The sequence below is a fragment of the Grammomys surdaster genome, unplaced genomic scaffold, assembly GCF_004785775.1.
Source record: "Grammomys surdaster isolate TR1022 unplaced genomic scaffold, NIH_TR_1.0 125946, whole genome shotgun sequence".
Classification (NCBI taxonomy): domain Eukaryota; kingdom Metazoa; phylum Chordata; class Mammalia; order Rodentia; family Muridae; genus Grammomys; species Grammomys surdaster.
The window spans coordinates 1,816,479-1,839,488 of record NW_021620768.1 but is presented as its reverse complement, the minus strand read 5'-3'; the positions used below and the strand labels follow the sequence as shown (position 1 = coordinate 1,839,488).

Here is a 23,010-nt window from a genome sequence, read left to right as displayed (position 1 = left end):
AGTCACTGATGGGCAGCAGCCTCAGCCCTCTCCCAACGTCCTTGGCTCCCTGGGGGTGCCTGGTCCTCTCCCTCACTTTGCACCTACTTCCCCTGGTCCCTCACCACTACCCTTTACCCACCCACTCTCATTCCTTGGCTCTGCCCTTTACCCCAGAAGGCCAAAGGCAGGCTTGGAGTTGAGTAGGCAGGAACTAACATTGTGAAGCCCCAGGCCAGAAAGGGGTGTTCTGCAGAGTGAGGGTTGGCATGCTGGCTCCTCCTCACCATACCTGCCCCCGCCCATTTGGGTCTAGGATGGCTCCTTTAAGAGCAGTGGATCCACCCCCTGTAGAGGAGGGCCTATTAGAGCCTCTGCCCGGCTGTCAGTGACTCAGTGTTCGCGGGAACGCTGCCTCAGCCTCAACACCAGCCAACCCAGATCCCGAGGTGCGCCAGTGCCCAGCCCAGATCTCCACGCCTGCCAGGAGCGAGCTTCGCCGGCTCGCTGTCCCCCTGAGCAGCCTCTGTCCTTCTGTCCAAGTCCCGCGCCCCTCTCGGGACCCCTGCCCAGCGGGCAGCACTGCCACCCTGCCGGCCATGGAGACCCCGTCTCAGCGGCGCGCCACCCGCAGTGGGGCGCAGGCCAGCTCTACCCCGCTGTCGCCTACTCGGATCACCCGGCTGCAGGAGAAGGAGGACCTGCAGGAGCTCAATGACCGCCTGGCCGTGTACATCGATCGCGTGCGTTCCCTGGAGACAGAGAATGCCGGGCTGCGCCTTCGCATCACTGAGTCTGAAGAGGTGGTCAGCCGAGAGGTGTCCGGCATCAAGGCGGCCTACGAGGCCGAGCTAGGGGATGCCCGTAAGACCCTAGACTCTGTGGCCAAGGAACGCGCCCGCCTCCAGCTGGAGCTGAGCAAAGTGCGTGAGGAGTTCAAGGAGCTGAAGGCGCGGTGAGTGAGGCCAGGCCGGCACCAGGGAGGCAGCAGTCGCCCGTAACTGGCCATCTAGTCCCCTCCCTCCCCGGAACTGCCTCCCGCGGGCGACTGGCAGTGCCAAGGGTAATAGTCATGACAGGACACAGAAGGGAGGGGGGTCCCTGTGAGAGGGTGGGGGGTATAAAGAGTGGTGGGGGTATTGAGACCAAGTAGCGTTGGCAACAGGGCCTCACTCTGTCAAGGTGGGATTTTACAGCCATTTGGAGCCTGGGGGATGGGCTTGAGGAAGGCAGAACAGGCTCTACCAGGTCTTGGAACTCCCGAACGCCGCCCGGGACACATCGGAATGGGTGAAAGGGTTTTATTAGAACTTTCTTGGTAGGTTTGGCACTTTGCCAATCTTGCCCAACGTGGCTCTGAACACATGATGTCCGCTAAAACATAGCTCTCACACTGACATTTGTCCAGTGGTCCTGTAGAGGGGTCACCGAGGCTGCAGAGCCCCTTTCTCCCATGGCTGTGTAAGCATGGCCTTCTCCTGGTTCTTTCTAGGAGCTGGGAATGTCTGGGGCTTTTCCTAGACTCTCAGGCCCACCAGAAGCACAACAGATCATCTGCTCCCCCGCAGATCCCACAGCCCTTGGCCTGCCTGGGCTAGGAATGCAAGGGAGGGCGGAGAGAGAGACTGGGCACAGAAGCTAATGGCTCTGGAAATTCTGTTATGCCTAGGTCTGGGGCACCCCAATCCTGGCCCTCTCTATTTGGTGACTTAAAGGTTTGGAAGCTGTCCTTTCCTCGCTCAGCCAGTGAGCCACTTTCATTTTCCTAGTCAAGCCAGACTTTACTCTGGCCTGTCCTCTGAGCTGTTGATGTCTTGATCTTATTAAACCACTGGAATACAATGACATTTTTGAAATCCAGCCGTTAGGGAGCTTCAGGCCACTCCCACCGCACCCATCCCTGCCCCACCCTACCCCACCCTACTTGACTCCACCTTCTTTCTAAAAAGTCTTTCCAAAGCCTGGAAGTTTGGGCCCTCGTTCTCAGGACTCCCAGTTGGCTCTGTATCTGTGGTCTTTTCTTCTATGTTGTAGACCCAAGCCAAAGAGTGCCAAAGAGTGTTTGATGTATGTACAGATACCCAAGGGGCTGGGAGCTTTGACTTCTCTTCCTCTTTTTCCTTTTTGCATTTTCTTCTGACAAAACCCACTGTGTATCTACGGTTGGTCATTCTATTCCTTACCAGATCCCAGCGCTAGGTGGTGAGTATGGGAAGCCCATTGCCTCAACTGTGAGTAGAGGTCATGTGCACAGATGGGTCCAGCCTTTTTTTCTGCTAATAGGAGTTACCTGTCTTTTTATCCAGTAAGGGTATGGACACCTTATCAAGAAATACATGAGGCAAGTTAGAGGAGTCCCAGTGAGTTAACTAGTTAGTGATCTAAACTAGTTAAGTCAGCCACCAAAGCTCTTGCAGATCCGAGTGCAGAGCTTGTATAGTAGATCTGGGGACAGGGACAGTGGACTCTATAGCTTCTTGTTCATCTAGCCACACCACCCTGTGTCTTCTGCCCCCAGTGCAGCTGTCCAGCCTGGGATGCCAGGTGGTGTGTACACATGTTGGGTAGGGGCCGGGTGATATGTGGACTTTTATATTTAGCCACCTGCCTCTATTCTCCTCTGATCCTAACTGAGGAGGCTGGGCTTCCGGGAAGGGGTGGGTATACACACCTAGGTCCACGCTGGTAGGGTGGAGTGAAGGCGAAGGAACTGAGATGGGTGTCTGCCCTTCCATGGCATCGGAGAAGACTCACGGCTGCTGCTCCTTTTTGTGGCTGTTGAGCTCAGGCTGAGGTGGAGAAATGGCCCAAATGAAGTTTGGGGAGGATGAAAGGCATTGTCCAGTAGTCCCTCCCACCAGGGGTGGGGAGAAGTGGACTGTTTAATGTTTAATTGGAGCTCAGAGTTCAGGGTCAGACTTGGAGTTAGACAGAACTGTGCTACCCAACTGTGCTACCCGGTGACAATGTTTGATACAGCTCAACTTGGGTCTCTCAACGGCCTGTTCTCTTCAAGCTGGATTGTAAGTTCCGAGGAGGAGGCAGAGGAGAGGGAGAACATAACAACTCTCTCCTTTCCTCTTTCCTCCTCTCCTCAAGAGGTTTAGACATCTAAGCTGGGAGATGGGGACAGTTGGAAGCAAGGGGAAGGCTCACCCCAGGCTTAGGGCTGGGTAAGCCTTACTCCAAGCTAGACAGCTGCATAGATGACTCAGACACCACCCCTCCTACCCTAGTGGCTTTTATGAGACAACAGGAGACAGGGAGTACAGACCACAGATGTCTGAAAAGGAAGAAGGCCTGGATATCTATCTGGATCTTCTATTCTCTTTCCACAGCCTCCTGGGGTCCCTTTCCTGCCTTCCCCATCTTTAGGTTTATTTAAGTGTGTTGAGAATACAAGCACATGTGCCACAGTGTACACGGCAGAATACAACTTGGGGAATTTGGTTCTCTCCTACCTAACATGGGACTTGGGGATGGAACTTATGTCATCAGGCTTGGCAGTAAGCACTCTTACCCTTGAAACCTTCTTGATAGTCCCTGGCCTCCTTCCTTGGAACCTCTGATAGTAATTCTAACATGCAGGAGGCAGAGGCAGGAGGATCACCAGAAGTTTGAGTTAGGCTAGCTTAGCTTACAAAGTTAGTCCAGGCTATATAGTGCAACCTCATCTCAAACAAAGCAAAAGAAAAGAATAAAAAGAAAAGGATACAGGTAGTACTGTAGTTACTACTTAACTCACTGCTCCCTTGTGGAGTGCTCAATACTCTTCTTCTCTGTGAGGAATGACACAACTGGAGGTCAGAGGGCAATGTGCAGGAGGTGGATCTCTCCTTCCATGACACAGGCCCCAGGAGTGGAACTCAGCTTGTCAGACTTGGTGGCAAGGGCTTTTACTCACCAAGTCATCTTGCCAGCACTCCATAAACTATCTTTTATTTTTCTCCAGATTTTTAACATTTTTATGTGTATAAGTATTTTGCCTGCTTTATGTATGTGTACCACATGCATGCCTGGTACCTGTGGAGGTCAGAAGGTGGCATCAGGTCTCGCGAACTGGAGTTGGATGGTTGTGAGCCACCATGAGCGTGCTGGGAACTGAGCCCTGGTCTTTTGCAAGAACAAGTGCTCTTAACCACTGAGTCATCTCTCCAGACACTGCCCCCAACTATTTTGAAACAGGGTCTTGTTGTGTAGCCCCGACTGGCCTGGAACCCAGGAAGTACATTAGGCCTCAAACATCTGCCTGCCTGTGCTTTTGGAGTGGTGAGAGTAAAGACATGTGCCACCATGCCAGGCCATTCCTACTCAGTTATTTATTTATTTATTTATTTATTTATTTATTTATTTATTTGGAGACTGGGCTTTTCTGTCTAGTCTTGACTGTTCTGGAACTCTGTAGACCAAGTCGGCCTCCAACTCAGAGATCTGCCTGCCTCTGCCTCCCAAATGCTGGGAATTAAAGGTGTGTGCCAGCACTGCTGCCTGGTCCACCGCTATACTTTTAAGAACAGATGATTGGTGCTAGAGAGATGGTCCAGGAGCTCATAAGCACTTCCTGCTCTCTAAAGGACTTGAGTTCAGTTCCCAGCATTCACGGACAACTTAAAACTGTCTGGGACTCTGGCTTCAGGGGATCTGATACCTTCTTTTGGTTTCCACAGGACTGTAGGCAATCACACAATACATTTTACACACATACACACATACACACAAATTTTTAATTTTTCATTAAAAAAAAAAAAGACTGGTAGAATCTGGACCCAGGGTTCCAAACAGGCGCTGTATATAGGAAATTAGAATGGCAAAAAGGGATAGGGTGTGGCTCTGTGGCACAGTGCCTGCCTATCACCACATGCAGAGACACAAACACACCCACACACACAGAGATACACACAACAGACACACAGACACACAGACGAGACACACAATCAGACACACAGACACACACATTGGGTTGTAGCTAAAGTTCTGTTCTAGAGCACTTGTTTAGCATGACTGGGCCCGATGTTCAGTCTCTGGTGCCAGTTAGGTTTGGCAGAACAAGCTTGTAATTCCCAGAGCTTGAGAGGCTGAGGCAGGAGGATGGTGAATTCCAGGCTAGTCCTGGCTATATGGAGGCCCAGAGTGTGATCTGAGTGTGCCTTCTATGAGAAACTATTAGACTAGCCTGGTCTACAGAGCGAGTTCCAGGACAGCCAGGACTACACAGAGAAACCCTGTCTCGAAAAAAACCAAAAAGATAGATAGATAGATAGATAGAGAGAGAGAGAGAAAGAGAGAGAGAGAGAGAGAAACTATTAGAGTGAGGCTGGTCAGAAGTGGGGACAATTCTAGACCCACAACACAGAAGTACCTTTCCTCCCTAAGACCTTCATGCTCAATGCCCCCTGTATTGGCAGGCTTCTGTGACTCTCGTGCAGAGAAGCAGGGGGCTGCAAGCTGAAGTAATCACAGGAACAGCACAGGCTGTAGAAGGCAGAGGTTTGTCCCACACCCTGCAGGGTGAAAGGTTAGGACATGAGCTTCTGACTTCCGGTGTCTACTCTGTTAAACCTTCCTGAGCATGAAAGACAGGTTGGAAATCTAGCCAAGGCTCACTTCTGCTGCCTAGAGATTCTGCTCTGAGGCCAATGTCACATTTGCCTCCATCTGTATCTGGAAAGACCCAGAGCCCTCCTAGGCTATATATACATCATTAAACAGTAACTCTGGGAGCATGGTGATTGTGCCTTCAGTCTTGAGACCTGGGGTAGGAATCAGCTACCTGGATTGAAAGAGGCTGTGCCCTTGGGCAGAACTGCTACATTGACTGAGACAGTGTCTCCAAGGGTACCAGGTCCTAGGTGATCCCGTTCACATTCCTAATGGAAGAACGTGGCTGGTGCAGCTACACCCAGGACCTGAAAAGTACTTAAGGAGCCCGAGGGAAACAGAAAAGCCATTCCCCACTAGAGTCCCCCTTCTGCCTTCTCCTAGCCTCAAGTGGTCAGCGACACTCCTGCATGCCACTCAGTAGCTCATTGTCAGGGCCAAAGCCAGGGCCAGCTGGGAGGCCAGCTGGGAGGATGTCTTCAGCCTTCACCTACAGCTGTGCCCTCTGCTCTCCTTCCACTGTGTCCTCCCAGCCCTGCCCCGCTCCAGCAGCCATAGCTAGACAGACTGAAGGCCCAGACACTAGAAGAGTCTCTTCTAGCCTCCCGTCCTTGGTCCCAGTGAATGTACTGAAGGTGACCCAGGCCAGCTCTAGCATACATGGAGACACTGGAGAAGTTACAAGACCTGTTATCTCTCAGTAAGATGTTCCACTAACAAAATGACCTGACCGATAGTATTAGGTCATAGTTAAAACAGCTGTGGCCTTTGGTGTCTCTATCTCTAGGTTCACCTGTGTCCCTAAGTTGCTGTGTGACCTTGAATTAATCAACCTTCTCCCTTTATTTCCCTAACAGTAAAAGAAAGGGAGTTAGAACATATATGCACCTTGTGCTTCAAAGCAGTACAATGACCCATAAAATGAGGGAGAGTCCTCTGAATACCACATGAGAGGGCATAAAACCAAGCACAATAAATTGAAGTATAGTTAATAGCCAGTGCCGGGTTGTTGTTGTTTTATAGAACTATTTCCCACAGCAGTGGGATTAAAACCACTTGTCTCCTTCCTGCTTCTCAGAAAGAGCTTGTTGGAGTTGGTTAATTATTATGACACTACTGTCTTGGCATAGGCTTTGTTTTCAGTGCTGTTGGGAAAATAAAGTTCATTTCAGTGTCTACCTACCTTTAGGACAATAGAAAGGGCCCTATCGTGCAGCAGGATAGTCTGCCTGTGGCACCAACTGACCAGTTTCAGGGCTGGAAGGGAGGCTCCTGGGAAAGATGGGACTGTCTGTCCAACTGCCAGGGTCAGATATCACATGCCAGAAGCCAGTGGGTGGTGTACAGTGACCTTACCTGCTCACCTGCCACTCACGTTGGTGTACCCAGCCAATGAACTGTGAGTCTTGGCCCTTACAAATCCCTTGAGAAAAGGGACAATATGGGAAGGGGATCTCCCTACCTTACTGTCTAGTTAGAGGAGAGGAAGCGGGAACCCTGTCTGCTGAGGCAGGGAATAATTCAGGCTGGGATCCTGGGTCCGGAAGTGGGAACTGAGTCATGGATGGCGTCCAGGGTTCAGAGTGGATGGGAGACCCAGAGGTTGTCTAGTCGGTGCAGAAGCTGCTCCGGTGGGCTTTCCTTACATCAAGCTACAGCAAGAATGACGTCTGGATTTGGTGGGGGACACACAGAACTTCTTTAGGGGCACCTCAGAGAGCTAGATGTCCTTTTTCAAGGACTAGGGCTTCTGGGCATAGTGGCCAACGGTGAGAAAGCTTCTGGAAACGGAAAGTCTCCCTTTTCTTCCTGCAGAAGCTCTATGACTGCCACCTCTGCAAGATGGGAGGACCTGTTGCATCGGTCCAGGTTTAGCCAAAATGCAGTGAGACCAGAAGTTCAAAGCTTTCCTCTGCTTCCTCTCCTGACTTGGGGTGTGGCTCAGACTCCCTCCTGGGACCGTCAGGGTTAATATGTGTGTGCTACCAGAGAGAGTGGCTAAGGAGTCCCAAGAAGTCACTGCTGAGTAGTACTTTCTGAGAAGTCCCTCAGGTCACTCTCTTAGGCCACCCTCCTTACCTTCCTGCTGTCTTTTGTCTGTCCTCAGGCCCTACCCTGACATCTCGTGACAATACAAGCTTGGCTTCTAGAAGAGTAGGCTAGAAAGAGAAGTGAAGCTTGTCAGGAGACTGAAAGGAAAGCAGGAGTGGGGAGAAGCTGGTTCCTGGGTGTCTGGACCCCTGTGCTCTGGCCTCTGGCTCCAGCTTCTCTTTTGTACAATGCCACGTTGGTACATCCAGCAGCTGTGACTCAGGCCTGGCCCTTTGCCAGGCCCAGTGCCTCTGCTAGAGTGGTGTCTGAACATGTCAGCAGGCCTCCTACCCTGCTCTGGGCACCAGAACCCTACCAGACTCTCCCTCATCCTGGAATTAAGACTTGCCTTTGTTTGGGGGAAAGGCAGCTAAGGTCCTGGCAGCTCTGGAAGCAGATCTGAGGCCCTCAGATCCCAGTATATTCCAGGCCTGTTCAGTACTCTAAGAGAGGCTTGAGGAAGCTGAGTTTTGCCAACCATGGGCACATGGTGCCTGCGTGGGGAGGCCAGAGGTGGTCCATACTGTGGTGCTTACTGTGTGGTTTTCTTTCTCTTTCTTTCTTTCTTTCTTTCTTTCTTTCTTTCTTTCTTTCTTTCTTTCTTTCTTTCCTTCTTTCTTTCTTTCTTTCTTTCTTTCTTTCTTTCTTTCTTTCTTTTTTTTTTTTTTGTTTCTCTATGTAGCCCTGGCTGTCCTGGAATTCACTCTGTAGACCAGACTAGACTGGCTTTGAACTCACAATCTCCTTGTGCTTCTGCCTCCCAAGTGCTGGGATTAAAGGCATGTGCCACCACCTCCCAGCCTTAACCTTGTGGTTTTCAAATGACAGACATCCAGAGTTTCAAAGGACAGGTTTTGAGGAAGGCTCAGGAGACTACTAAGTGTCAGGATACCTGCCTTGCTCACTTCCTCCCTTGCTTAGCATGCCAGAGTAGAGCCACCCACATCCTGCCAGAATTTGGAAGTGGTCACAGACCCAGGGACCAGCCAAGAAACCAAGTAGCAGGCAGTGGTTTTCTTAGATGGCTGTAGAGTCCAGAGCTGGTGTAAGGTTTAAAGGTAGTCAAGGGTGGTAGGTCCCTTAGGCCTTTGTCATTTTCACGGGGGTCTCCTAGCAGCACAGAGTGTACTTCGTAAAAGGACTGTATCTCCATTGCTCTCTGCAGTCTATTTGCCTCCTAACACTTCCTTTTCTTTCTCCTTGCTCACACTCCTGAACCCTCTGCTCTCTATGTCATTTTCTTGGCTTTGTACCTGTCTCTTCGGAGTATTCTTGGGTGACCTAGTGGGTAGGTTTTTAGTGTCTGGACCAGGTTTTCCTGTCTACATCTGTGAAAGAAAATACAGAAATTAGTCCAAAGGTTAGTCTAGAAGCCCTGAACACCTGAACTTTAAGGTATTTAGAGGACATACAGAAAAACTAAAGATCCCACAGAGAAAAACCTGGGCTGAGGTGGAGCTCAGTGAACGTGTGGAGAACGGGTGGGGTTGCTATACTAGGCCAGATATAGAATTCTGTATTTAATATGCAGTACATGCATCATTCATGTCTACATAATTAAGATAAAGGAAACTGCATTGTTAATGGAAAAAAAATAGGGTCTGGGAATGTAGCTTGCCTAGCGTTTAGGAACGTTGGGGTTTGGGTTTGATCCCAGCATCCCATAAACCACATGTAATCCCAGCACTTGGGAGGTAGAGAGAGGCAGGAGGATCAGAAGTTTAAGGTCATTCTTGACTACTTAGCAAATTCGAGGCACCCTAGGATACCTGAGACCCTGTCATGAATAAAAATAAATAATAACTGAACCAATATGGGTCTAGGTCGAGCAGGAGCTTGGGCAGAGTAGGGCCGTAAATTAGCAAGGTAGAGAGTTGCCGTCCCAGGAGGACCTGGGAGCAGCACTTCAGCACTCTGCCCAGCCACAGGGGTCACCGGATCTTTCCGGAACTCCTGAGGGCGCGAGGCCTTGCTCTCTCTGGCCCAGCCATGGGGAACGCCGAGGGCCGGTGAGGCGGCAGGCGGGCGGGCGGGGCGCGGGCCGGTCCGTCATTCCCTCCTGCTCCTTATTTTTAGCCCCGTGTAGAGTCTGGGCCGCCGGTCCCTCCCCCAGGACAGGGGAGGAAATGCAGGCCACTCCCTCTGGGCTTAGGCTGTTGCTCCCGGCAACCAGGCCAAACAGGCCGCGCGGCTTCCATATCTGGCGTCTGAGGTGGCTGAGGAGGATGACTCAGTGGGCGGGTCAGCGCCTGGCCCTGTGCCCATCCAGCCCTTCTGCCACTGCTGCCTTTCTTCCCTAAAGCAGCACGGGGACCTCAGGCTTGCCCCCCACCCCTCACCCGCGTCGGCTTCTCACTTACCTTGTTCCTGACTGCTCGGCTCCCCTCCCCCACACGCCCCTCTTTGAGCCAGGATTGCCCATCGGGATGAGTTACACCGGATACCCAACCCTTCTTGCCCCTGGCCCCTGGAGGCAGCAGGGATGCAACCACTCCTTTGCTCACGCAAAGCATGGCACCAGGCCTGGAACAGGGTATAGGCAGGTAGGGTCTCATTGCCCCCCTGAGAGCACTGGACGACTTCCCGCCCCCTGCCCTGGTATTGTGGCTCTGAACTTGAGTCACAGAAGGATCCCGGGTTCCTACCCCTTCCAGCTCCCCTGGTCTGCCCCACCCAGTCCTCCATACCAACCCAGCACAGATCCAGCTTTCCCACTACCACGCCCAGTTGGCTGGAACTGGACCACACCTCTATGCAGATACAGCCGCCTAGGCCTGTCCAGTGTCTGCATGGCCAGCCCAGGCTAAGGTCTCCCTCTCTTAGGAAGGAAATGGTGTTTGATAGAGGACAGCCATTTAACTCAAAAATTTTCTTTTAAAGATATGTTTTAAATGATATCAAATAACTGTTACAGTGTTAAACATGTAACTTGCATTGCTATATATGAAATATGCTTTCTTTTTTCTTTTTCTATTTTAAAACTAGTGTCTCACTATGTAGTCCTGGCTGGTCTGGAACTCTATATAGATCAGGCTGGCCTTGAACTCCCTGAGATAGGACTGCTTCTGTTAACCAAGTGCTGAGACTAAAGCTGTATATCACCATACCAGGCTTAAAAGCATAATTTAAAAGCAATTTTGTTGTTGTTGTTAAAAAAAAAAAAAAAAAAGGAATTTTCAGGGCTTGGTGGTGCTGCTTTAATCCCAGCAGCCAGGAGGCAGAGGCAGACTAATCTCTGAATTAGAGGCTAGCCTGGTCTGCAAAGTTCCAGGACAGCCAGGGCTATACAAAGAAGAGCCTCCTCCCATTTCTTAGGGTGTGCTTGTGGCTTTGTCTACAGAGCTCCCAAGGTCTGAGTCATGAGCCCATGGGTGATAGTGGCTTCTTCCCCCTAGATGGGGCTCCCCATGCCTGACTAAGAAAACCACAAGTTCTTCCTTGATAATGTGTGCTTGAGGTTTCCCTCAGCTTCAGGGTGTGTCTTAATCCTTAATGGAATCTCTTTTAGTGCTGGGTAAAGCACTGGAAGGGACTGGAGGGATGGAGAAACAGCTCCCTGGATTTCACTGAAGGCATGAACGCAAGCTCTGCTTTCTGCAGGGCCCTGGCTAGAGTTCTCACCTCCGCCTTTTCTGTATCACATTGGTAATAGCATCCATCTCTGGGGGCAGTTAGTACTGTCATCATTACAGCAATGCCTGGCGTATAATCAGCTCATGAGAAATTGCTGTTACAGCCATGCCGCACATCAGGGTCCCAGAAGCTTCTACCATCTTGTGTGACCACACTGTGATGTTTGTATAATGATGAAACTAGGTAATGACTTCTCACAACACAATCCGTCTTATGTGACACATGGCTAGATTATCATAAAAACCCAGTCCTGTGCATGTCAGACCATACACTCCTGGAGGACAGGGCTTTTGCACCACATTCCAGTACAGCCAAGGACAAGGGGAACCCTGGGAATTCCACCTCTAGTGCCCAAGGAGGCAGGGCTAGGAAGTGTCCTTGAGGGTAAGCTTCCTCAGCCCAGTCAGGGATGAGTTTGTTGAAAGGGATGCACTCCATCTGCTCCTAGCTTATTTATGCTGTCTCTCCACACCCAAGGCTTAGGAGGGCAGTGGTGGCCGGGGGGGGGGGGGGGGGGTGGTGGGGGGGGGGGTAGGGGGGGCAGGGAGAATCTTAGCTTGGACACTGCTCCTGCGACTGTCTGCCATGCTTGATGTTGGCCATGCACCCTCCTCTGCACCTCAGTTTCCTCATCTGTAAAAGGGGGAAGTTGAAGGACTCGGAGCTGGCCCTCTGAATCTCCCCCACATCACCAGCAGCACCCCAGCCAGTTGGCCTTCGGGATGGAGAGGCCCCTCTGGGAAGCCTCTGCCAGCCTTGGAGCCGGCCCAAGGAGCTCAGATTCTGTCTCTGCAACTTGCTGCCTGCACCCGTGTTTTTTTCTTCATTTTCTTTCCTCCCCTGCAGCTGTCTCAGCTTCGGAAAAGTTCTGAAGTCATGGAAAGTTGGGGCCGTGCTTCTAGCCAGGGCTGGGCCGGATGGCAGCCAAAACCTGAGCTGGGTTTTGACTTTATTTTTAGCTTTTCGTGCTAAGATGGAGGAGGAGAAATAGTCTCTGGTTCTGGAAGGGCCTCTGCAGGAGAAAGACGCCATTGCACTAAATCCTTTGTTTTGCAGTGTGGAGGGAGCTACACACAGCCTGGGGAGCAGCCTCCGGGACTCTTCCCTGACCCTCTGTGATCCTCCCAGTAGAACCTAGGTGGAGGACGTGACTCTCTAAGGTCTCCTACCTCCTTAGCTTCCTCACGTCTAGCGTTTTCTCGGCTACTGCAGGGTGGATTGCTAGGCCTACTACTGCTTGGAGATTTTGTGGCCAGAGAAGAATGTTGACAGGGATTGTCTTCCTAAAGTGGGTCCTCCTGCTTTACTTGCCCCCCTATTTTCCTTTTTAATTTTGGGACGCATCATGTGCATGCAAACACACAAGTGCTGGTCTGCTGGAGGTGGAGGTCGGAGGACAGCCTCCAGTGTTGGTCTTTACCTTTTGCCTAGCTTGAAACATGTATTTTTGTTCTTCGCCACTGTACAGCCAGGGAAATTGAGCTGCAGGCCCCTGGGGCTGTTCTCTCGAGCTCCTATCTCACCTTAGAAATGCTGGGGTTACATAGGCGGTACCCTACCCAGCTTTATGTGGCTGAGGAACCAAACTCAGTTCCTCATGCTTTCACGGAAGCTCCTTACCCGGAGCCATCTCCTCAGCCCTTAGTTTTCCTTTTGCTGTGGTGGGCTCCTGATGAGAACAGAGCATTCTGTAGATGGTTACTAGTACCAGGCCCCCTCCCGGGGTCTATGCTTCCCCTGCCCTCTCCCAGGGTCTATGCTTCTCCTCCCCCTCCCAGGGTCTATGCTCCCCTTCCCTCTAGTACTTATGAAGGGATTATGTCTGGAAAGTACTCAGGCTTTCCAGAGATTTCCAGGAAATTAGGGCTTCTCTATTCACTAGCAGAAAGAATCAGGAATGTGGGGGAGGCAGAGGCATTCCTGGGGGTAGAGACTAACGAAATAGCTTTGTCTACTTTAAGGAGCTAGGGATAGGGTGTGGCTCCAGACTGGAACCCCATGGATCTGGAATCCTGGGATAGACATCTGGAACAGATGTCAGAAAGCCTAGCAGTAGGGAGGGTTTAGTCTACTGTCAGGGGTCTGATGGAGGATCCCTCTGCTGTGTGGGGATCAGAGGTCTTAAGACTAAATCCCAAGAAGGGAAAGGTCTCCTGTGCTTCCCTTATCCTTGTTCCTGGTCTCCCTAGGGAGACTCTTTTCCCCCAAAGTCCCACATGGGCAAAAGAGAGTAGACTAATTTGAAACTCCAACAGGAGGGGGAGGGACTGGAGTGTGTGCGTGGCCAAGGTACTCACAGTCTGTCCGAGGGAGGGAAGCAAGCAGAGTGGGGAAACGGGTGGAGTCCAGGGGAGGAAAAGGTTAAGGCCCTGTGTGGGAAGGGGTAGGAGACAAAGGTTCCCTGTCTATTTTAGACGGAATAGGAGGCAAAGAGAGTCAGGCATTCATATCATCTGATCTAGCTTCGCCACTGGCCCCAGGCACGTTCTTGGGCCCTGAGTCATGGGAAGGATAGAGAAGCAAGAAGGGGCTTTTGGGAAATCTTAGGGGTGGTGAGAACCCAGCCCCAGAAGCTGGTAGATGCCAACAAACCTAATGTAAGGATGCCCTCTTCTGACAGCTTCAGGAACTGCAGAGCGGTCCCATCCCAGACACAGGATTCTGAAACCTGCTCTTCTCTTTTCTAGCAATACCAAGAAGGAGGGGGACTTGTTGGCTGCGCAGGCCCGGCTCAAGGACCTGGAGGCTCTTCTCAATTCTAAGGAAGCTGCCCTGAGCACTGCTCTCAGCGAGAAGCGCACATTGGAGGGCGAGCTCCATGATCTGCGGGGGCAGGTAGCCAAGGTAGGCCGCTGTCCGGGGCCCTCTGGTGACCCCAGTGACCCCACCTTGGGAGTGGACCTTGGGAGGTGTCTGGTCCCATCTGTCATTCAGACCCATTCGCCTGCTAACCTTCACTTCGATGGTCTAGAACACTGCTCATTCTTCCTTGGCCACCAAGGAGCAGCGCAACAACTTAAAGCAGACCCCAAACCAGCTCTGTTTAACAGCACAGTGTACTGTGCCTGGCTCTGATTCCTCTCCTCCTGTCTCCTGGACACAGCTCCATTGGCTTCAGGGGAAAGCTGTCCACTAAGGTCATAGCAGTGCTGATAGCTAATTGTATCCAGGCGTGGGTCAGTGCTGCCCGTGTATGCAGTGTCCTGTATTTTCCAAGCTCTCCTCCTGCTCCTCTGCACGCTGATGCTGCGCCATATGGAACACGACTGAAGACATTAGGGACACAGTTTAGTGACTCCAGAGCCAGGGCTGGCCCCTCCCCTCCTCCCTTCCTCAGCTCCCTCCCCAGCTCTTCCAGGTCTGCAATTTGCCCAAGATGAATGCCTTAGCTTGGTGTTTCCTCCAGAAACCATTCTCCAGGGCAGTTAAGGGTATCTCCTCCTGGTCTAGCCCTTGCCTGTGGGTCTTGTTCCCGCACACCCCCCTCCCCCAACGGCACTTCATCTTCGACAGGAATTTCCTGACAACTTAAGATGATACTTGTACCTGACCTGCCCCTGCAGCCCCTGCAGCCACTAATGTCCCTTCCCAGACTCCACTAACCTGTCCTCTGAGTCCCAGGCCCTCCTACCGGACCGCATACTTTGTTTCCTTCTTCCTATTCTTGCTACATTCTGTGTGGACCCCCTTCAGCGTAACTGCTATGTTGTGCCAAGAAAGGGGGTCCTACATAGGGGAGTTGATTATTCATTTACAATTTTTTTTCATTTTTTTCTTTTGTGGGTCCCCCACATGCCACAGCACACATGTTAAAACCAGAGGACAACTTGCAGGAACCTGTCCTCTCCTTCTGCCATGTGGGTTCTAGGGATAGAACCTAGGTTGTCCAGGCCTAATGGTGTGCACCCTCACCTGCTGAGCCATCTTACAGGCCCTCACCCTGAGGTGCCGTGGCTACCCTGGGTAGTTGCTGTGAGGATGTGGGTCTCCTTCTCCTCGTGGGCATTGGAGGCCTTCGCTGCCTCTAGGCCTGCTCTCCCTGGGGACAGCCATCACTCATCTTCTTTGGCATATCCTGAACACCGTCTCCATGTACTTGGCTTTCTCCCTCTCAGCTTGAGGCGGCCCTGGGTGAGGCTAAGAAGCAACTTCAGGATGAGATGCTGAGGCGAGTGGATGCTGAGAACAGGCTACAGACCCTGAAGGAGGAACTTGACTTCCAGAAGAACATTTACAGTGAGGTAAGCATCACGCTGTACGGGTCTGACTATGGACAGCTGGACATTGGGCTTAGGCTGGGAGACTCACCTGTATGCCAGGCTAACCCAGGGCTGCCCGTGCCTGGCCTGTGGAGTTAAGGCAAGACAGGGAGTGTAGACTTCTGGTCTTAGCTTCTAAGGAACCATTCTGATGTTCTAAGTGTCTTCACTTAACCCTTTCAGGAACTGCGTGAGACCAAGCGCCGGCATGAGACCCGGCTTGTGGAGATCGATAATGGGAAGCAGCGGGAGTTTGAGAGCCGGCTGGCAGATGCTTTGCAGGAGCTGCGGGCCCAGCATGAGGACCAGGTGGAACAGTATAAGAAGGAGCTAGAAAAGACATACTCTGCCAAGGTGCTGGCCTCATCCCATCCTCTTCCCTGGTGCTGCTGTAGCAGCCTATCCTACCCATGCAGGGTGTGCCCTGAGGACGGTGGATGGCAGCAGGGGCATGCCGTCCTGTCCTCAGGGCCCCACCTCCAGGTTCCTGTTCTAATAACCATGTGCTCCCTGCAGCTGGATAACGCCCGGCAGTCTGCGGAGAGGAACAGCAACCTCGTGGGGGCTGCCCATGAGGAACTCCAGCAGTCTCGAATCCGCATTGACAGCCTCTCGGCCCAGCTCAGCCAGCTCCAGAAGCAGGTGACCCCAGTTTACCCTTCCCACCACGGCACTGGCACTGGTCTAAGTAGATACTGCAGAAGCCCACTGAGAAGAAGAGGAGGAGAGGCGGGAAGGGACCCCAGGACCACACCCCACCATTTGGAGTCTGATGCTTGTCTGGTTTTCCAGGGTTCCCTTTAGCTCGCCTTGACCCTCAGAGCCTCTATTTTACAGTGACTGAAGGATCTTTCTTGTTCTGTGCTTGCTGGGGACTGAACCGAGGCCTTGTGTATGGCAGATAGGTGCTTTCTCACTGGTTATAAACCCAGCTGCATTTCCTACGTGGACATGGAGCCTCCCTTGAACTGCACATAGAGCTTTGTTGGTAGAGTTCTTGCTTATCATACATGAAGACCTGGGCTCTGTCCCCAGGACCACAGAAAACTCGGTATGGTAGTGCATACCTTTCATCCTAGGCTGAAGTATTAGAGATTCAATGTCACCCTCAACTAGATAGCAAGTTCGAGACCAGCCCAGACTACATGAGACCCTGTCTCAAAAAAAAAAGAAAAGAAGCCAGGCTGTGCTGGTGCATGGCTTTAATCCCAGCATTCTAGGGGCAGAGGCAGGCAGATCTTTGAGTTCAAGGCCTGCTTGGTCTACTGAGTGAGTTCCAGGACAGCAAGAGCTACATCGAGAAACCTTGTTTCGAAAACAACAAACAAACCTTTAAGAAAAGAAATCCTTAGTTCCAGGACAGCCAGGGCTACACAGAGAGACCCTGTCTCAACAAGCCAAAAAAGAAAGAAAGAAAGAAAGAAAGAAGGAAAGAAAGAAAGAAAGAAAGAAAGAAAGAAAGAAAAGAAATCCTTGGCCAGGCAGTGGTGGCACACGCCTTTAATCCCAGCACTTGGGAGGCAAAGGCAGGTGGATTTCTGAGTTCAAGGCCAGCCTGGTCTACAGAGTGAGTTCCAGGACAGCCAAACCCTGACTCGAAAAAACCAAAACCAAAACCAAAAAAAAGAAAAAGAAAAAAAGAAAAGAAATCCTTTAAAAAAAATGGAAAATGAACATTCTTGCCCTCCCCTACTCACAGGTCTATCATGACACTGCAATGTGAAATGTTACATGTCGATATTAATTTAGCTGGCTGTGCTATTTGTGACAAAAGGAGAAGAGGTCTAGCCTCAGAATGAGAGATTTCAGTCAGATGTTAGGAAGGGCTTCCTGATCATTGGATAAGGCTGTGGTGGCTCTAGAGAGAGCCTACTGATCCTGAGTATTCCTCTGCTTTCCCCTGTGCCCCTCCCTCCCTCTCCATCGACATCAGCCTTTGGGAGCTCATCAGACCCTTGTCTTCCCCACCACAGCTGGCAGCCAAGGAGGCAAAGCTGCGTGACCTGGAAGACTCGCTGGCCCGTGAGCGGGATACTAGCCGGCGCCTGCTGGCTGAAAAAGAACGAGAGATGGCCGAGATGCGGGCGAGGATGCAACAGCAGCTGGATGAGTACCAGGAGTTGCTGGACATCAAGCTGGCCCTGGACATGGAGATCCACGCCTATCGAAAGCTGCTGGAGGGAGAGGAGGAGAGGTGAACTAGGATCTAGAGATGTTATGGTGTTGGGGGGACACTCTGGCCTGCAACTACCTTGCTGAACCCCGCATCTTGTCTTCACCTTCCAGGCTACGCCTGTCCCCCAGCCCTACTTCGCAGCGCAGCCGTGGCCGCACCTCCTCCCACTCATCCCAGTCTCAGGGTGGAGGCAGCGTCACCAAAAAGCGCAAGCTGGAGTCTTCTGAGAGCCGCAGCAGCTTCTCGCAGCATGCTCGCACTAGCGGGCGCGTGGCAGTAGAAGAAGTAGACGAAGAGGGAAAGTTTGTGCGGCTGCGCAACAAGTCTAACGAGGTGGGCCTATGGATCGGGGTCTGGTTTTCAATGGCTGGGAGCCCTGGGTTCTCGTGGGGCATCTGTCTTCCTAGCTGAGAATTTGGATATGTGGTAGTCCTTTCATTTTTAAATCTTTGGGAAGATGCACGGTATAGGTGTGTGTGGCACTGTATGACCCTTGAACGAATAGACTAGGTTTGAACGCCAGAGGTAGTGGTGACAGGCCTGCTTTCTCTGTGCTTTGCTTATTTTTCTTTTTTCTTTCTTTCTTTCTTTCTTTCTTTCTTTCTTTCTTTTTTTTTTTTTTTTGGTTTTTTTCGAGACAGGGTTTCTCTGTGTAGTCCTGGCTTCTTTTCTTTTTTCTTTCTTTTCTTTTTCTTTTTTTTTTTTTTTTGCAATGGGGTCTTGTCCAGGCTGGTTTTGATCTCCTGGGATTAAGCTGTTCCCCTGCCTCAGCCTCCATAGTAGCTGGAACTGCAGGTGCACACTGTGGTGCCTAGCCTACCTAAGCCTCTGAGCGAGATAAGCCAAGAGCCAGGTTGAGCTTCCCGTCCCTCTCCCTCCACCCTACTTGCAGGACCAGTCCATGGGCAACTGGCAGATCAAGCGTCAGAATGGTGATGATCCCTTGATGACATATCGCTTCCCACCGAAGTTCACCCTAAAGGCCGGGCAGGTGGTGACGGTGAGTGGAAGGGCCGGCTAGCACTTGGGACTCTGGGGTGGAGAAGATGGCCTCAGGACAGGCATTAAGAATAAGCACATCTCTTAAACCATCTTTCCCCAGATCTGGGCTTCAGGAGCTGGGGCCACCCATAGCCCCCCTACTGACTTGGTGTGGAAGGCGCAGAACACCTGGGGCTGTGGGAGCAGCCTTCGTACTGCTCTCATCAACGCCACTGGAGAAGTGAGTATGCTGCAGCCGGTAGCTCGCTAGACAAGGCTCCCCCTGGTGGCCATAATGGGAGCTAGCTACCTCCAACCCAAGGGAACCTGCCTTGGGTTTAGGATCACTTTCCTGAGCCCAATTCCCACCCAGTAAGCAAGCTAGAAGTCTCCCCGTAGATTAGAGTGGAAGTCAGCCAGTGAGTGTTAACAGCAGACTCCAGCTTAAAGACCGCTGAGGTCTCAGCTGTGTCGTTCCTGCGTGCGTGCTTGCGTGCATGCGTGCGTGCGTGCGTGCGTCCTTAGCATCATATAGGTTGGAGCTAGGTTCTATAAGGGCTTGGTGGTTCTAGGTGGTTACTATGGGTAGCTAGGCTGCGCAGCCCTCACCCCTGACTCTTGGGCCTGGGCTTATGTCCCCGTAGGAAGTGGCCATGCGCAAGCTGGTGCGCTCACTGACCATGGTTGAGGACAATGAGGATGATGAAGAGGATGGAGATGAGCTGCTCCATCACCACCGTGTGAGTGGCAGCCGCCGCTAAGCCCAGCCCACAAGGGTAGCCCTGCCAGCCTAGGGCACCTCTCCCATCTCCATGCCAAAGTCTTTTCATTAAAGAATGTTTTGGAATGCCACTTGCTGCCCTGGCCTTTCTTCTCTCTCCTCCCTCTACCTTGAACAGGGAACCCAGGTGTCTGGTAAGGAAGGGAGTGGGAGCTTTCTGATGCCGCAGACTATTCCACGGTGGCAGTGGACAGGGATCTTGATTTGTCTCCTGGGAAGGGGATGGGAGGACAGAGATGGCCCCAGCCCTGCCTCTCTTCCTCACTCCATTGCATGCACGCTTCTCTGGTCTCTTCTTCCACCCTATTGCATGCTTTTCCTCAGATTTCCCTGCAACGATGTTTTCTCTAATTCCTGTCCCCTCACAAATTAAATTTCTCTACCTTTGGTCTTCCTTTTGATTGCCCCGTAAGTGTCTAGGATTCAGGAGAGAGTTAAAGCCTCAGCTCTTTATTTCAAGGGCTTCCTGGCCATTTGCCCCTGTTACGTCCTTCCTCTCAGCCACAGGCCTCCCAAGTTCCTATCATTCTGGTTGTCTGGGTATAGACAGAGGTCACCTTCCTGCCCAATGGCCAGGAAGCTACAGGAGCCCAGAGCCTAGGCGCTGCTCCTAGGAAGTCAGTCCCAAACTCACTGTCCCTCCTGAGCCTTGTCTCCCTTCCCAGGGCTCCCACTGCAGCAGCTCGGGGGACCCCGCTGAGTACAACCTGCGCTCACGCACCGTGCTGTGTGGGACATGTGGGCAGCCTGCTGACAAGGCTGCCAGTGGTTCAGGAGCCCAGGTGGGCGGATCCATCTCCTCTGGCTCTTCTGCCTCCAGTGTCACAGTCACTCGAAGCTTCCGCAGTGTGGGGGGCAGTGGGGGTGGCAGCTTCGGGGACAACCTAGTCACCCGCTCCTACCTCCTGGGCAACTCCAGTCCGCGGACCCAGGTGAGTCATCTCGGCCCTATAGCAGGACACTGTTCACTGAGCGGCAGGGCAGGGCAGCCCACGGGAGTGGGGTACCCCACCTTGCAGCCCCTCTTGCACCCTGCCCCTCCTGTCTGAACCCCAGACTCGAGGTCAGGGTGAGTCCCAGAGTGTGAGGGTTGGGGAGATACTCCCGCTTTGGGGTCAGGGAGGGAGAGGAAAGGCCGGCCACTGCTGCTCAGTTCTGCCTTCTCTTCTCTCTTAGAGCTCCCAGAACTGCAGCATCATGTAACCTGGGACCTGCCAGGCAGGGGTGGGGGCAGAGGCCACCTGCTCCGCTTCACCACATGCCACCTCCTGCTCTGCTCCTTATGAGAGCAAGCCTGAAGCCAAAGAAAAATTTATCTCCTGCCTTTGGGTTTTTTTTTCCTTCTTTTTTTTTTTTTTCTAAGAGAAGTTATTTTCTACAGTGGTTTTATACTGAAGGAAAAACACATACAACCCCCCCCCCCAAGTCTTTATCTCAATCCTAAGTCCTTCCCCTTTCTTTCCCTGTATCTGCCTTAAAACCAAAGGGCTTCTCTTAGAGCCCAAGGAGGGAAAGGACTGATTTTGCAAAGTCTAGATTTTGTCCTGCTGCCTTGGCTTTGCCCTCATCCCAGGACCCTGTGACATGGTGCCTGAGAGGCAGGCGTGGAGTTCTCTTCACCAGCCTCCTCCGACAGCTGGCCCACTGCCATGCCAGCTGTAGAGAAATGGGGTGCAGGGAGGAGACTGAGAGAGGCCAAGCCCCTCCCGGCTCACTACACTTGGCTAAGGCTACTCTGCCTGCCTTACCCTCCTCCTGCCCTTCCCTAGCCTGGGTCGAGTGGATTCCCAGAGGCAAATCTGCCATGCTTGCTTTTTTCTATATTTTATTTAGACAAGAGATGGGAATGACGGGAAGGGGAAGGGAAGAGCAGTCTGAGCCTACCTTTTTCCAGCTTGCGAGCCTGATGGGCTCTGTCCCTGTGATGGAGGGCAGTGTCAAGTGGGATACAGGAATGACTGAAGGATGAAGGCTCCCGGAGAGGGAGAGAAAACCTGCTGGGGCCGGTGAGAAGACTAGACGGTGTGGTGATTGGTGGCTACAGCAAACACTAAGGAACCCTTCACCCCATTTCCCATCTGCACCTCTGCTCTCCCCCCAAATCAATACACTAGTTGTTTCCATGCTGGATGCTGTGGTGTCTCTCTTTGTTGGGTGTCACGTGTGTTTTCAGGGGTAGACACATGCACACACAGGTGCCACACATTCACTACATATTCGATGCTATCCTACTGGGAAGGCTTGTATTGGGTACTGAGAGAGAGGCTTCTATAAAGGTCAGCATATGTGGGGTGAAAGGGGGTGTCCTTTCTAACCCTCATTCACCCAGCACTGATCCAGCACTTTCTAAATGGGGCCAGCAAGCCACATGTGTGTCAGGCACAGGAACTCAGACAGATGGATGGAGGGCGGAGTGGGGGTCGGGAGCAGTAGAGCTTCCCTTGCAAAGGCTGCACCTGTAGTCCCAGCACCCTGGATGCTGTTCTCAGGAAAGGAAAGAGGCTGGAGTGTGTGAGTTTGAGGCTAGTCTGGGCTGAAGAAAGGACTCAGAAGTTAGGAACATGTACTGTCTTACAGAAGACCTGAGTTCGATTCCTAGCCCTCCTATCAAGTAGCTCCTGACTGCTTGTAACTCCAGCTCTAGGACATGTCTCCAGAACTCTGAGTGCACTAACTTCACATATGCACCCCCCCCAACACACAATTAAACCTTTTTAAGTCATTGAGCCAGGAATGCTGTTGCACACCTTTAATCCCAGCACTCTAGAGGTGGAGGCAGGTGGGTCTCCGAGTTCAAGGCCAGCCTATTATATATAACAAGTTCCAGCAACCCAACCAGGGCTGTGTAGGAGAGACTCTGTCTCAACAAAACAAAAACCAAAGTGAGATGGCTTCATTGGTAAAGACACTCACTCACATGAACCCCAGCCCTGAGACCTGCATGGTGGAAGGAGAGAGCTCACTCCTGCATGTGGTCTTCTGATCTCCATGTTCCCATCTGCAGTGTGATACCATTCTTGGGGACACTGAACAAATTACTTGTTTTTAAAACAAAATCCCAAACATTTGATTTCACCAAATGTAGACTTGAGCCAGACGTTGTATGAAAGCCTGTAAGCTCAGAGAGAGAGAAAGCACCCAGCTGACCTTCCTCCTCAACTGACGTCCCAGAACGAAAAAAAAAAACCCGGTTCTCCTTCTCCACCCTGTTTTAAAAACCCGTCCAACTCAATGTCCCTCCTTTCTAGATTCTGTATGTCTCTCTATCCGTCTTTCTGACTTCCTCTCACTCTCTATAGTTTCTTCCTATGTTCACTCCCTGTCAACTAGTTGCTTGTTCCACTCTTGACCTATGTTGACTTTATTTAATCCTGTTTACAATAAACCTGTTTACAATAAGCAGCTCATGAATTAAAGGTGTGTGCTAGGGCTGAGCCACACCACAACTAGAAACAAGTTTTTCCAGTATACAGTCTTGGGTTTCACAGTATGGTACAACAATGACTACTGAC

The 23,010-nt window shown here is 51.7% G+C and overlaps 1 protein-coding gene across 1 annotated transcript; it reads left to right on the top strand.

Annotated features, from left to right (window-relative positions):
* The first annotated feature begins 201 nt into the window (after positions 1 to 201).
* Positions 202 to 21,628, top strand: Lmna (lamin A/C). The gene is made up of 12 exons (XM_028753223.1): positions 202 to 934; positions 13,989 to 14,145; positions 15,417 to 15,542; positions 15,744 to 15,914; positions 16,077 to 16,202; positions 17,534 to 17,754; positions 17,847 to 18,069; positions 18,629 to 18,736; positions 18,839 to 18,958; positions 19,362 to 19,457; positions 20,164 to 20,430; positions 20,675 to 21,628. Exons 1-12 carry the CDS (start codon positions 579 to 581, stop codon positions 20,699 to 20,701), a joined length of 1,998 nt encoding a protein of 665 aa, XP_028609056.1. The 5' UTR covers positions 202 to 578; the 3' UTR covers positions 20,702 to 21,628.
* The last annotated feature ends 1,382 nt before the right edge of the window (positions 21,629 to 23,010 follow it).

What these genes read in the sequence shown, in the direction of transcription:
- Lmna (XM_028753223.1), top strand. Translation starts at nt 579, where the DNA reads ATGGAGACCCCGTCTCAGCGGCGCGCCACCCGCAGTGGGGCGCAGGCC. An exon ending in TGCGGGGGCAGGTAGCCAAG is followed by an intron (nt 14,146 to 15,416) that starts GTAGGCCGCTGT and finishes TCTCCCTCTCAG; the next exon opens with CTTGAGGCGGCCCTGGGTGA. An exon ending in AGCTGCTCCATCACCACCGT is followed by an intron (nt 19,458 to 20,163) that starts GTGAGTGGCAGC and finishes CTCCCTTCCCAG; the next exon opens with GGCTCCCACTGCAGCAGCTC.